At 38.2% G+C, this 16,137-nt stretch overlaps 1 protein-coding gene across 10 annotated transcripts in view; it reads right to left on the reverse strand.

The window, feature by feature from the left end:
* The window catches only part of LOC109557316 (phosphatidylcholine translocator ABCB4-like), a 103,444-nt gene that overhangs the window by 39,553 nt on the left and 47,754 nt on the right, over positions 1–16,137 (reverse strand). For 7 of the 10 annotated variants that reach the window (XR_011566203.1, XR_011566202.1, XR_011566204.1 and 4 more), the window contains 5 exons: positions 12,825–12,938; positions 10,189–10,299; positions 9,849–9,974; positions 6,551–6,754; positions 6,024–6,194 (listed from right to left, as the gene is read on the reverse strand). Coding sequence is in view for 7 of the 10 variants with exons in the window: in XM_070787612.1 (XP_070643713.1) it covers positions 6,024–6,194; positions 6,551–6,754; positions 9,849–9,974; positions 10,189–10,299; positions 12,825–12,938 (726 nt within the window). In the remaining 3 variants the exon portion in view is untranslated. The remainder of the gene's footprint in view (positions 1–6,023; positions 6,195–6,550; positions 6,755–9,848; positions 9,975–10,188; positions 10,300–12,824; positions 12,939–16,137) is intronic. The other 3 variants (XM_070787613.1, XM_070787614.1, XM_070787615.1) reach the window with 3 other exon arrangements.

Here is a 16,137-nt window from a genome sequence, read left to right on the forward strand (position 1 = left end):
ATGCGAGGCTAGATTCATAATAGCCAAAAAGTGAGAACAATCCAAACATTCAGTTGATCAAAAGAGAAACAAAAGGTGGTATATCCATACAATGGAATAGCACTGGGCCAGGAAAGGAAATGAGATTCTGATACGGGTTTCAATATGGATGGACCTTAAAAATATGATGCTAAGTTAAAGAAGTCAGTTAAAACAGACCATGCCTTGTATGATTCTATTTATAGGAAATGTCCAGAATGGGAAAATCCAGAGAGAGAGAAAGATTAGCGATTGCCAAGCTCAAGGGTGAGGGTAGAATAGAGAGTGAGTACTATGGGGTACAAGGGTTTTTTTTTTTTTTTTTTGAATGATGAAAATATTCTTCAGTGAGATCATGCAGATGGTTACAAAATCTTGTGAATATATTAATACTAAAAACAAATGACTGTGCATTTAAAAAGGGTGAACTTCATGGTATATGAATCTTTTTAAAAAGAGCATCCACAAAAATTCTGAAAAAGTTAATAAGTATCTGGGTAATAGCTCCACTAGATACTAAAACATAAAAAGCTACAGCAATTAAAACAATAAAATCCAGGGGAAGCTATCACATGAACAGACAATTTGATCAACAGAATCATACAGAGAGTCCAGAAAAGACATACATTTTTAAGAATTCAGTTCAGTTCAGTCACTCAGTCGTGTCCAACTCTTTGCGACCCCATGGAATGCAGCACGCCAGGCCTCCCTGTCCATCACCAACTCCCAGAGTTCACTCAAACTCACGTCCATCGAGTCGGTGATGCCACCCAGCCATCTCATCCTCTGTCGTTCCCTTCTCCTCCTGCCCCCAATCCCTCCCAGAATCAGAATCTTTTCCAGTGAGTCAACTCTTCGTGTGAGGTGGCCAAAGTATTGGAGTTTCAGCTTTAGCATCAGTCCTTCCAAAGAACACCCAGGACTGATCTCCTTTAAGAATTAGTGTGTGATAAATACGCATTGTCTATCAGTAGAGAAAAGGCAGACTATGTGATTAATGGTACTGAGTCAATTGTGTAGCCACCTGGAAAAAAAATAATGTGGTCTTTCTTCCTCAGGCCTTATACTAATAACCAGATGAATCAATTATATTTCAATACATATAAAACAGCCACCAGGCTACCAAGCTCAGCCACTGAGCTACCAAGCTCAGATTGTAAAGAATCTGCCAGCAATGGGAAAAACCCAGGTTTGATCCCTGGGTCAGGAAGATCCCCTGGAGAAGGAAATGGCAACCCACTCCAGTATTCTTGCCTGGAAAATCCCATGGACAGAAGAGCCTGGCGGGTTACCATTGATGGGGTTGCAGAGTCAGACACAACTGAGTGACTAACACGCACACACCCACACTAACACACATGAAAGCATAAGAAGACAGACTAGAGCACAACGGAGAAGGCAATGGCACCTCACTCCAGTGTTTTTGCCTGGAGAATCCCACGGATGGGGGAGCCTGGTGGGCTTCCATCTATGGGGTCACACAGAGTCGGACACGACTGAAGCGACTTAGCAGTAGTAGAGCACAACTCTACTGGACAACACTTAAGACTATTCTTTTATTTTTAGCAATTGGGCCCCAAAGAAACCTTCATAAATCTTTACTGATATACTAATAAGGAAGTTGCACAGCTTTGTCCATGTATGATAAGGTATATAGGAAATAATTTGATCAATCTAATTATATACTAACAGTGATGAGTAACTGCTAACAGTGGCTGGGTTTATCATTATGATAACAATAGGTTAATGCTATGTCAACTTTAAAAACAAAGGAATTGGGAGTCAGACTCGTGAGTACATGACTGGTGTGCAGGAGCAACAAAGTCTGTATTTGTGAATTTCAAAGTTAGCCACTGTCACCCTTGACCAAAGAATTTTGGCTAGGGTAGAGGAGATTTGACACAAAAGGGTATTTTCAAACACCCCCACGATGACAAGACACTGGCAAACAAATATCCTGGATTCAAGGAGAACAACTATTAAGAAATTTGAAACTTCTAATTTTGGATGTGCAGGTGGGCTTCCCTGGTGGCTCTGATGGTGAAGAATCCCATTGCAATGCGGGAAACCTAGGTTCAATCCCTGGGTTGGGAAGATCTCCTGGAGGACAGCTTGGCAACCCCCTCCAGTATTCCTGCCTGGAGAATCCCACAGACAGAGGGGCTTGGCGGGCTGCAGTGCCTGGGGTCACAGAGAGCTGGACACGACTGTGTGATTAAGCTCACAGCACAGGAATGAAAGGTAGGCCCAAACAGAGGAAGCGCTCATCTATTAGGCTTCTTGACTTCTAGGTGGGGGGGGGTGGGGGGGAGCACAAATGAAACTTTCAGGGATCATTTCATTAAATCACTATTTTCATTCTTTTCCTGCCCCTCCAGTATGGAAACACTATAAGTAGAAGAGGGACATAGGTATAAAACTTTGTGTTATTGACTTTCTTTAAAAAATCAAAATATCAAGTCTGCTTTTCTAGTCTTCTTTAAGATTTTATACTGAAAAACCTATTATTTATTTTGAAGAACAGTTGCTATCTATTGAGCCAAAAGCGGATATGGTCATTAATTATTTTTTTCTAATGTAGAACTGCATTATTCAATGAGCTAGACCATGGAAATCAATTCAGTAAAAATTTATTCAGGCTTTACTACGTGCAGGCACTGGAGTGGGTGTTATAGAGTAAACATGAGCCTTTTGTTAGTTCTGCCTCTTAGGGGAGAGAGAGAGAAAGCATATAAATAAATAGCTAAGTACAACAGCATGGTGCTGGACAAGAGACAGTGATGAATGTGGAAAGGGGCTACAGAAGGAAAATGTTCTGCTTCCAGGCTAGGTAATCAGAGAGGAAAAACAGTAACAGTGTTACATCCTTATGCTCCTCAAGGACAGAGAATTACAAAACTCAACTTTCATTGTTAAGACAGTTGGTTTTTAACCAGATGGACCAGCCAACTGACTGACCAGTATCACTGGGGAGAATGCAATAATGAAGGACTTCCCTCTTCAAGACATAGTTTATTGTCTGAAAAACATATCAGTTATCTTGCAATGTATGGAGTCGATTCGGTAGATTATAAACCATCTGTAGCAACTATGGTAGATAAAAATTGGCCACAAACACCTTAGGGCTATTCCCTTCAGAGATGGACTGTATTTTTCCACCTCCTCAAATTTGGGCAGGCCACGTGACTAGTTTTGAGCAAAAGCTGTGAAGGAATGAATGCTTGTTCAATGTCTGAAGCATAGACTTCAAGAGGCCTTATAGCTTCTGTGTCTGCCAACACAAATTGCTAAAATTCAAAGAAGTAATGTATCCAAATATGAACTAAAACTTGCAAGGATACAACTTTTGCTGACAGAATTCACATCATGAAAAAACTTGTCAGTAATTCTGTTTGTTTAGCACAGCAAGGGCTACTGTCCTGAATGTACACACCCTAGAAAGTTTTAGGACCTGTGTCCTAGGGCTGACTAGGACTTTGTTCCATAAATCTCTCTTATCGTACATAACTGTATGCTAAAAAAATCTATTCTGACACATTTTAAATCAATTATTTAATGAATGCATGTATTTGTTTTTATGATTTCCTGATTTAAGTCACTTCTAATTAACCAACCAAATATAAGTCCCCTATGTATTATATTTTGGTTCCTTGAGACTTAATATACATGAAAGCAGGGTAATTCAGTACAAAAATTTATGAGGAATAATTTATGAGAGAATATCATATTCTCTCATAATTCTCTCTTATAATTCTCTTATATCATATTCTTTCTCATTAATTATTAAATTCCATTATATAAAATAAGCCAAAATGTTAACATGATAAACCACGAAGCCTGAATTAACTACAGTTTATAGCACACACGGCAGTTGTGTTCACTTAGGATTCAAGTATACATTTTCCTGAGAAAATAAGGTTATACAGCTCATCTGTATAATTTCAAGAGGACATATATATATATATCTGATATATAATATATATACACACACATATATATGTACGACTGAATCATTTTGCTGTACACCTGAAACTAATGCCACATTGTAAACCAACTATATTTCAATAAAAACTGAAAAATAAAGTAGGTCAATTCAAAAAAACAAAATTTCAAGAGGCAATTTGGATGGACTGTTAAGTAATTTGCACATTTTATTACTAAACTTTATGAAGTCAAAAATGTTTATGATATTTATGTATTCGAAATCTATTTACATAGTGTCATCTGACTCCAGTTTTTATACTGTGTTGTTATGACAGATGACATCAGCACTAACCTTGAAAGTGTCCCAAGATAAGGTTCATGCTGCGAAGCTTCAGCTTAGTAAAGACGATAGTGAGAGATTTAGAAACACTGAGCCAGGCCCATGAGTTCAGCGGCCTTGAAATATCTTCCTTATTTATATGCTTAAAGAAACACACAACATCACTCATTATCAGAGAAATGCAAATCAAAACCACTATGAGGTACCATTTCACGCCAGTCAGAATGGCTGCTATCTAAAAGTCTACAAGCAATAAATGCTGGAGAGGATGTGGAGAAAAGGGAACCCTCTTACACTGTTGGTGGGAATGCAAACTAGTACAGCCACTATGGAGAACAGTGTGGAGATTCCTTAAAAAACTGGAAATAGAACTGCCTTATGATCCAGCAATCCCACTGCTGGGCATACACACTGAGGAAACCAGAAGGGAAAGAGACACATGTACCCCAATGTTCATCACAGCACTGTTTATAATAGCCAGGACATGGAAGCAACCTAGATGCCCATCAGCAGATGAATGGATAAGAAAGCTGTGGTACATATACACAATGGAGTATTACTCAGCCATTAAAAAGAATACATTTGAATTAGTTCTAATGAGGTGGATGAAACTGGAGCCGATTATACAGAGTGAAGTAAGCCAGAAAGAAAAACACCAATACAGTATACTAATGCATATATATGGAATTTAGAAAGATGGTAACGATAACCCTGCAAGACACAGCAAAAGAGACACAGATGTATAGAACAGTCTTTTGGACTCTGTGGGAGAGGGAAGGGGGGATGATTTGGGAGAATGGCATTGAAACATGTATAATATCATATAAGAAACGAATCGCCAGTCCAGTTTCAATGCCAGATACAGGAAGCTCGGGGCTGGTGCACTGGGATGACCCAGAGGGATGGTATGGGGAGGGAGGTGGGAGCGGGGAACATGTGTTCAGGATGGGGAACATGTGTACACCCATGGCAGATGCATGTTGATGTATGGCAAAACCAATACAATACTGTAAAGTAATTAGCTTCTAATTAAAATAATAAATTTAAATTAAAAAAAAAAGAAACACACAAATTGAACTTTATTTCCAGAGAAGGACCCATTCACTTTTATGAACAGATAAAGATGATGTACTGCTACAAAATAAGGCAAGTATTTTGAACTGCTTTTCAGATGGACCACTGGGTAAGTCATCAGAATTTTCTTTGTACATTTTACCGCAAGAACTTTTGATCAAAGTCCTAACCTATATGTAAACAAACAAAACCCCCAAAGCTAAGCAGTTCACTGCACAGGCCTGGACCTGGGGATAATTGCATCTTGGTCCAAGAAAGCAAGCCAGCAAATGGGCTGCCCACCTCTCTCTGCAATGTGCCCTGAAAGAAAGCCCCATGGCACTGACCTGTACACACTGCTGTATTTAAAATGGATAACCAGCCCACTGTATAGCACAGGGAACTCTGCTCAGTGTTATGTGGCAGCCTGGATGGGAGGCGAGTTTGGGGGAGAATGGATGCATGGATACGTAAGTGCTGAGTCGCTCTGCTGCACACCTGAACCTACCACAACATTGTTAACCGACTGCACTCCACATGGAGTAACACGTTAAAAAAAAAAAAAGCCCACGGGAGAGCTGCATCTGCTCTCAGGTCCATGTTTTTCAGCCTAGGCTCGCAAAGCACTGGTAAGAATTTCAATACAGTTTCAGTTGGCTGGTCCTTCAGGCGTTGAGGACCCACTGACCTTATCCAGGGCCGCCTGAACCTCGGCTTCACTCTCCGTGTCCAGCGCTGAGGTGGCCTCGTCCAGCAGGAGGATCTTGGGGTTGCGAACCAGGGCCCGGGCGATGGCGATTCTCTGCTTCTGTCCACCGCTCAGCTGGGCTCCTCTCTCTCCAACCAGGGTGTCAAATTTCTACAACAGAAAGCGTGGTAGAGCTCTTGAAATATTTCAAACAGAAAAAGCTATGGAGTCTAGGAATTCATGGAAGACAACAGGGTGCTTCATTTTGACTAGCGTAATGAGTCACAAATCATAATAAATCATTTCACATTCTAAAAAACTAGTAACACAAACTCTGTATAAAATTTCCTATGAGTCATTGTACCAAGCTACACTCCTTGACCCTCCAAATGGATAATTCAAGGGACTTACCTAGCAAAGTTGGACAACCTGGAACCTCAAACATTATTAGCTTATTTAAGCTTTGAAGAAAGAACTCGGTGGCATGAAGTGAAGTTCGAGGGCGCTCAAATTAACAGAGGCTTTACCTGTGGTAACCGCATGATAAACTCATAGGCATTGGCTTCCTTCACAGCTTGCTGTATTTCATCCATGGTGACATTTCCACGGCCGTAACGGATATTTTCAGCAACGGTGGTAGCAAAGAGCACCAGCTCCTGACTCACCACTCCAATTATTTCCCTCAGATACTTTACATTAAATGTCCTAATATCCTGGCCATCGATGATAATCTGAAGAAACAAGATACTTCCATTAAATATTTTAATAAGCCATCTGACGTTGAAAGCATTTGTTACCAAAAAAGCCTTAGCTAATATGTGATTCAAGTTGTACAGCAGAAACCAAGACACCATTGTAAAGGAATTATCCACCAATTAAAAAAAAATAACAATAAATGCAATGGATCCATACAAACTGAGTGAGCTATTTATTATTTTACCACATGACATGTAAGTAAAATGGTGCTAATAAAAGTTTTTCTTTCCTTTTTTTGGCCATGCCACTTGGCTGGCGTGATCCTGGTTCTCAAGCAAGGAATCAAATCCAGGCCCACTGCAGTCAAAGTGCTGAGTGATAACCACTGGACGGCCAGGGAATTCCTGATAATAAAGTTTCTTCATTAGCACTCACATAATATTAAAAGTCAGCACCAGTAATTTATATCTTTATTCCTTTAAAAGACACTTTTAATGGGATTATCAGCTATTTCTGCTTGCTGTGTTTACAGAGATCTTATATTTTAAATGCTTTAATCTTTTTTTTAAATTTTATTTAATTTTTAAACTTTACATAATTGTATTAGTTTTGCCAAATATCAAAATGAATCCACCACAGGTATACATGTGTTCCCCATTAATCTTTTATTTAAATTATTACCATTCAATTTATACACTGGAATCTATTATTTTAATTGGGATGTTTTCAACATTGGTAAAACCATCTTTTAAATAATCTTTATCAAAACTTTACATATTATTTTTAGAATATAGCTCAATAAAATCTGTTTGCTGACAAGACAAAAAACAAAAAAAAACAACCTTAGCTAATATTTAACATATTTCAGTGGTTAGAAATGGGAATCGGAAATAAAGAGCAATGTGCAAGGCTAAAAATAAAGTCTATTCTCTCTTTTGATTTTATTATGTATACTGTTTTTCATGGATGGAATATTCTCCATAAATGATTACATATTGAGTTATGTATTTTGGCATAACTATGAATTTTGCTTACCATTATTAAATCTGAATTAAAGTGTCCATTTGCCTACCTAGTCTACATATCACTTTGATGGCATTATGATGTTTTACTCTACATAATATATCAATACCATAATGTACTTCAGCATTTCCCACCTGCTGAGTATTTGGCTTCGTGCAAACAATGAGGGACAATCATAGTAGAAGGACAGAATTACCAGACTGAAGAGTATGTTTTATTTTTTCTTCTCCAGTAATAATTGCTCAACTCATACAATGACTGGCACATGTTGGGTATTTATTATTTGCTGAATAAAGGTTGAACAAACTCTCTAAAAAGATTTTTAATAATTCACAGTGGGAGCAGGAATATATAAATATATATTTGCTTCACTGTAATTTACTGGCTTTTATCATATTAATCTGTCTTTTCTAATTAATAAGTGTATGATGTAGCTTATATGTAATCCATATATAAGTGAAATTGAGCATTTCTTGACTTTTTACAAATCTACATTTATTCTCAAAAGATATGCATGTTCATAGCCTCTGATAGATTCATATTAATTTATAAAATAGTAATATAATAGTTTTACCATGTATCATAAATTTTTCATTCCAATTTCTTTCTTTCTTAAACTATAGCTTTACTGATTTTTATTGAAGAGAGGTTTAAGGGAAAATTGAATCAATCAGCTGTATCACTGGGCATTTTTTCCATTATTTCAGCAGTAAGCAAACTTAAATTACAATGTGAACAGTGAATATCTCTGAGTTCAGAATTTCTGAAGACTTTTTTTTCCTGCTGACATGTATTTTCTTTTAAAAATGCATTACTCCAATAGTAATTTTTTTAATGTTTTCAAATGCTTATCCTCAATGTAAGTATTTACTAGGTTCTTTTTGAAAAATGAAGACAACTGTTTATACTTCAACCAACCTAGAGTTTGCTTTAGGAAATGAGAAGGGGTCCATGTTCCTACTTGGTGTATCAGATTTTTCAAAGAAATTTTGTTACTTTTATTAAAGAAAGTAAATAATTCGCATATCCTAGAATCTCTGTCCTGTATTAATGCCTTATTGTTTTTGTTTTTTTGTGTAACTTGTAAACTTCTGTTTTCATAATTATAGTACATTTCAATGTCAGGTAAACTCAATGTTCACAAGTCAGTACAACTGAGCAAATTTGAATATTTACTGTGGGCCCCTATTGTATTAATGTTAAATTTACTGATTTTGATAATTGTTTTGTGATGAAGTAAAAGCATGTTGTCTTCTCAGAAAATACATTCTGCTTTGCTATATGCCTGAAACGAACACACATTGTAAAACAACCTATAATCCAATAACATTATTTAAAAAAAGAAATTATATTCTAATGTACGTAAGGATCAAAGGGCATAACATCTTTAACTTATTCTCAAAGGTTCAGAAAAAAACTGGTATGTATGTTTGTGTTGGTCTTATACATACACACAAACATGCAGTAAGAAAGAGATGATAATAAGGCAAGTAGGTCAAAATAAAAACAATGAATAAATCTGGGTGAAGAGTATATGTGAGTTCCTTACTTGCAACTTTTCGGTAAGTTTCAATTTATAATAAAAATTTTAAAAGATCAAAAAACTATACCCTAGGCCGTTACTGTTTCTCACGTCCCCAGTTTCATGGAGACTGTTCCACTTTCCCCTTCAGATATTCCAACACTGAAGAAAACTCAACTGTCTTTGATGAATTTAATTACTGCCCTAAGATTCCTTGTGACCCCGAACACAAGCTTATTGACAATTACTAATGTGGAACATTTTTAACCAAACTAAGTCAGTCATTGAAAATAATCCTCTCAGTGGTTTGGATGACTATTTTCTGGTGACATAGTAGACTATGAAAAGCTTAGTTGGAACAGAGGAGAGCACTGTCTAGCTTCTTTGAGTTTTATCATCTTGACTACTTTTGTCAAAATATCCCAAGGGTTTGAAGGTCTTATCCAGATGCATTGCAATTCCATAGCCTTTTTCTTTTTTTAACCAAAATTGGATTCACATGCAAATATGCTACCAAAAAATTTTTCTAAGGGCTATTTGATACCCAGCTTCCCATTTTGAAGAGCGGGGTTCTTCCCACTTACACTCCCCACATCAGGGTCATACAGCCTCTGCACCAGCTGGACTACTGTGCTCTTCCCACAGCCGCTATTCCCAACCAGGGCCACCGTCTGCCCGCTCTCTACCTTCAGGTTGAGGCCCTTCAAGATCTTTAAGGGAAGAGAGAAAAAGAGTGCACTTCACATCAAAAGCCTGAAAGAGAAGTAATCTGACTCAATTTTAAATTTGGAAAAATAGTATTAAATAAGGGACTATAATCCCCAAAGGAAAAGGCACATACATATCAAAATAATAGAGACTGTGGATTCCTGAAGATGATTAACAATCTAAATTAGGAATCCCTATAAATATAACTTATAATACCTGGACATCAGGCCGAGCAGGATAAGAGAAATGAACATCTCTGAACTCCAAATTCCCTTTGATGTTGTCTGGTTTGTGTCCTCTCTCTGAAAAACTGTCAATTTTAGGATCCTAAACAAAACAAAATTCAATGGCTATTCCATCATAGGACAAACAATTGCATTTTTAAGGAATAGGCCTCAGCAATGCCAAAAACAGGACCCAGAAAAGCATAATTCCCTTCACATGAGTCAGAACCCAAAGTTGAAGACTGTGTGTGTGTGTGTGTGTCTGTATGTTTATGTTTATGTGTTTAAGGAAGTATTCCTTCTCTGAAAATAGGTTTTTCTTAAAAAGTACATAAGGGACATATTCTTTTCATTTCATATGATATTTCACTTTAAGTTTCTGGCATATCCTCATAAATTTTCAAAATGTACATTCCTACAACTGTAATTACAAAATATACTATAATTGATATATCCAGGTTTTTCCAGTAGTCATGTATGGATGTGAGAGTTGGACTGTAAAGAAAGCTGAGCGCCAAAGAATTGATGCTTTTGAACCGTTGTGTTGGAGAAGGCTCTTGAGAGTCCCTTGGACTGCAAGGAGATTCAACCAGTCCATTCTAAAGGACATCAGCCCTGGGTGTTCTTTGGAGGGAATGATGCTAAAGCTGAAACTCCAGTACTTTGGCCACCTCATGCGAAGAGTTGACTCATTGGAAAAGACTCTGATGCTGGGAGGGATTGGGAGCAGGAAGAGAAGGGGATGACAGAGGATGAGATGGTTGGATGGCATCACCGACTCGATGGATGTGAGTTTGAGTGTACTCTGGGAGTTGGTGATGGACAGGGAGGCCTGGCGTGCTGCGATTAATGGGGTCGCAAAGAGTCGGACACGACTGAGCGACTTAACTGAACTGAACTGAACTGATATATCCAGGTATTTCAGCATTTAGTGAAAATTAGCTTATTCCTAAACAATAAGTGTGACGGACTGGATTGAGAAGATTGAAAAATTGGTCAGGGACAACTTAGTTTGGAATGATGTAAATTTTCAATACATGCAGAAGCTGACCAATTTTCTCATGACTTAGATTAATGAAACAGCAATTGCTTGGACACACAATTACATTTCAGTTAGCTAGTTAGCATTTTCTTTGTGTAAATGCAGAGACCACCTTTAATGTGTCAAAATGATTTTCTTTATTTCACTTCAGTCAGGATAACTTATGCAATACAATTGATTCAAAATTATATGATATACAAAGTGATTTTTTTTTTTGAGGGAGAGGGCTGCTGCTAAGTCGCTTGGGTCATGTCCGACTCTGTGTGACCCCATAGACAGCAGCCGACCAGGCTCTGCCATCCCTGGGATTCTCCAGGCAAGAACACTGGAGTGGGTTGCCATTTCCTTCTCCAATGCATGAAAGTGAAAAGTGAAAGTGAAGTCGCTCAGTCGTGTCTGACTCTTAGCGACCCCATGGACTGCAGCCAACCAGGCTCCTCCATCCATGGGATTTTCCAGGCAAGAGTACTGGAGTGGGGTGCCATTGCCTTCTCCAGAGGGAGAGGGCAACCCACAGCAAAACATACTATCAATTTTGTTCCCACCAATCATTTTTCCATCCACTCATCCTGTCTACAAAGCATAATGTTCTCAGTCTGGCTACAAAATCAAAGAGAAAAGGAGAAAAACTAGGAAGACAAACATCTTTGCTTTGAACTCTAATAATAACACACTAGTTCAGATGCACTTTCCCAAATGAGATCAGTGCTGTTTGATTAAAGATAAGCATTCAGAAATATTTTTTCTTTAAAATAAAGTTTATTGGAGACAGAATTCTTTAAAAAAAAAAAACCTGTTCTCCTTTATAAAAGTTCTTAGCACATTCTGCCTTTTATTCACCAATTGGCTAACTCAAAACTTAAAATTTATTAAACCCTAACTTAAGGCAGGAGAAGGCAATGGCACCCTACTCCAGTACTCTTGCCTGGAAAATCCCATGGGCAGAGGAGCCTGGTAGGCTGCAGTCCATGAGGTTGCGAAGAGTCGGACACGATTGAGCGACTTCACTTTCACTTTTCACTTTCATGCATTGGAGGAGGAAATGGCAACCCACTCCAGTGTTCTTGCCTGGAGAATCCCAGGGATGGCAGAGCCTGGTGGGCTGCCGTCTATGGGGTCACGCAGAGTTGGACATGACTGAAGCTACTTAGCAGCAGCAGCAACTTAAGGCAGGCACAGTAATAAGCACTCCTAACCTCATTTATTCCTCACTTGAAATCCCATTTCTATTCTTTATTATTATTTTGGTTTTGATTCTTTAATTTGGAACCAGTGTGAATGTTACAAATAGTCAAGTCTAGGCTTAACCAAAAAAAGTTTCCTCATCATTTAGAGCTGGTTTTGATTACTGATCTTGGGATCCTGTGAGTTCTCAGACTCAGAATATAATGCAAATTATTAACCTTGAAAAAGAGGTATTTTTTTTCAAACTTTCACAAATATTCAAAAGAGGCATTTGGTTTTATTCATTAATAAGCAGAAATTTTTCATGTCACTTAATTTTTACAGGACATTTAACATAAAGCCAGATCTAATTATCCAGGCCTTAAAAAAATTTTCAGCATTAAAAATAATAAATGACTCACGCTATCAATAATAGCAAAGATCGCATTTGCTGCTCCTCTCGCATTGGCAAAAGCATCAATACAGGGAGCAGCCTGTCCAATGCTGAAGGCGCCGATCAGGATTGAGAAAAAGACCTGAGCAAAAGAACACAAGGGAAAGTCACATGTCCCATTCCAGTGTCCACTGTCATCTCACACACATGTGTTTGGAACACAGGCCACCAAAGTGTCAAGATTAGGTCTATCCCTTGAAAATTTTTTTCAGCACAAGAGCAAAATTTACAAGGTAACTACAGAATTTTGTTGCACAAATGAGTTTCTTTAACCTCAAAAATATTTTTTCATCTATCTTGTCAAACTACTGGTTGTTCTTCTCCTGGGCTTAGACAAAATGACAATGATTTTTCAAAGATGTTGCCTTGATTCTGAAGCCATTGCCACCAGAGGAAACTATTTTCCGTCAGTATTATTCAGTACTAAATTACTTTCTCTAACTATGCATGGAATTACATAGAATGTTCAAGATGCAACAAAGTAGATTTTGACCCCATATAACTTTCCTTAAAAAGTGCCATGTTATATATATATACACACATTTTGATAAGATTTTTAACATTAAAAAGTAATAGTTCATGCATTATAAATCACATCTGTGTGCATTAATTAATAATTCCTCTACACAATTAGTCTGTACTATAGCACACAAACTTAACACATTTCCCTTCATCTTTTTTTCACTAGGAAAACAAATTGATACAGAAAAGTCAAGACTGTAGTTTCAGGAATCCAGGTTATTAGCATACATTAACTGAGAAAAACCTAAATGAAGAGAAATGACTCCTTTCTCTCTGGGCATGGTGAAACATCTACTTATAGTTTGGCTTTTCTCAGAAGATGACAAATAACAATAATGCTTAACATACCAGAACTCAAATATCTATCTACTATCTGCAATACAGAGAAGGACCAGCAAGAGCAAAAAAAAAGTCCCTACCAGAAGCAATGCTAGAAAGTTAACACACTCGAGTTCTTGGTCTTTATGAAGAGGCCATCACTGGGCTCCCTGCATCATGGGAGTCACTCTGCTCCCCTATTTGGGAGAAGTCACTGTCTACACCCAACAAATGGGGAGACCAGGCCAGAGAGGATGACTGCCAGAGTCATTCTCAATCTCCCTGCTTTGTAAAATTTAGCAAATGAGGAAGTAAAGAGAGGCGGAGTGCTTCTAAGCTGACAAGGAGAGGGGACCAACATGAGAAAAAACAGACTCTGCAGCGATGAAACCTCATCCAGCCAAACAGCCCTCAACACTTCAATGGGGGTCTGAAGGTACCACTCTAGAGAACATTCTGAAATGATAAATTTCCATAATGCCCCTAAGTCATCATCAAGGGGTCAAACTGTGTTCCATGTCCTCTGTTTAGAAAGACAGGGAAGTGCAGGTTTTAAAACATGGCTAGTTGAATGGTTACGTGTTGTCCTGACCACCACTGACATGGAAAGAAGGTCACAATATGTTGCTAGTTTATAAAAAAATTTACAAAAAGATATGCATAATGCAATTTAGGTTTCAAGAGAAAAAAACCCATATACAGAAAATAATCTGTAAGATATACACCAAAAGTTATCATTAAGTGTATATGGATTTTAAAATCATAAGTAATTCTAAGTAATTTCTAATTTTTAAAAGTATTCTAATCTTTTGTATAACTAGTATGTATAATTTTTCTAATCAATAAATGAACTTATTTTCATTTTATAAAGGAAAAAAAACTAAAATCACTTTTCACCTTGTATTTCAATAGCCAATATGATACAAATTTAATGTTCTCTCATACTATGAGAGACATACTATGCCAATTGATATTTGTTCTTTCATAAATTCTTTCCATCTTTCTTTATATGCTCCATATGTTTCTAAATTGGTCTAACCATTTGTGATGCTCTGTGTATTCTAGAAGCCCAGCTCTGCCCACAGGACTGAGCAAAGATATGCCACAGTAAAAAGGTTACAACCACGGTTCATTCTTCAAAAAGGAGGAAAATGAAAGAAGAAGTAGATAGATAAATAATATTTTTAGATTTGTCACAAATATTAGGAAAACAACTTATTGTAATTGCATTTCCAATAGTGTATTCTTTGGCTATATCTAGAGGGGATCCATACCAGAAGGCCGGTGCGTACAATGCATATATTAGCAGGAAGGCAATGCCCATAGAAATGTTTGCTGAAATAGCTTTTTTAATTTCAATCTTTTTGGCATTTTCTAGATGTTTCTGACACCTACCAGAAAATTAAGAGGGAAATATAAAAAGAATCCATAATCTTAGCTATATTCCCCTCCTGGACAGCCAGAGGTTTAAGGGACAAAACCCATCAAACAAGTAACCTGTGGAGATACCCAGCTTCCCAGGAATTGAACCAGTGCAGGGTCAGCCTGGACCAGAACCCATCTGAGCCTTTTCTCTACTGGCCTGGACCCATCTCCCTCGGTCCCCACCAGTCCCACCAGTGTTCCCATAGCTGATTCAGGACTGAACTCCCAACCCTGGGAGAACCTCACCATCAACCTTCATGGCCAGCCTGACTTAGCAGAGCTGCATCCCTGGGGAGACAGCTGGCACCCCACGCCCAGCGCTAAATCCCAGGTGGCCCGGCTGCAAGGTGCGGGCAGGGAGGTTTACATCAGCCCCAATGTGACACGGATTCCGGGGAAAAGGATGGACATGCTGTAATTACCTTCGCTTAGATGGCTTGCCTTTTGCAGCTAATGGAGCGGCACTGATTACACTCACATCCTGAGGTGTGTGGGCTATTGTGTGCAGGAAGCAGCAGTGAGAGAGAAAAAGGAAGAGGTTAAAGAACCAGGCACAGGTTGGCTGTCAAGAGGACTTAAGGAATAGAAAAACAGAAAATGAAAAAGAGGGGAGTGGGGAACCTTTGCTTTCAAGGCTGGAGAATTTCCAGAGAATTTCCCTTTCATAGAGTCGGGGGTATCAGGAGTCCCGCAGAATGGCAAAAGAAAATATTTTACATGGAGTCATACTTCAGTTATATTAGGGTATGTTATTATTTAAAGAAAACTGGTTGGAGAATTGAATAGCCTTTATTAGGGGGTTTGTTCTGGCCCATACATTTTTGTCTATCAACTCCCCTTAGAGCAGAGGCACTCGACCTGGAATCCCTGGTTAAGGAATTTGACCAGGGAAAAACTTACACTTTTAACTTTGCTAACCCCTAACCAAAATTCAGCATTTCCTTCGATTATCAGTGCAGGCAACAAGCCTCTGTAGTGTCAACAGTAACTGTGACTGTGTTGCCAATAGCAATCCC

The sequence above is a fragment of the Bos indicus genome, chromosome 4 (assembly GCF_029378745.1).
Source record: "Bos indicus isolate NIAB-ARS_2022 breed Sahiwal x Tharparkar chromosome 4, NIAB-ARS_B.indTharparkar_mat_pri_1.0, whole genome shotgun sequence".
Lineage (NCBI taxonomy): Eukaryota > Metazoa > Chordata > Mammalia > Artiodactyla > Bovidae > Bos > Bos indicus.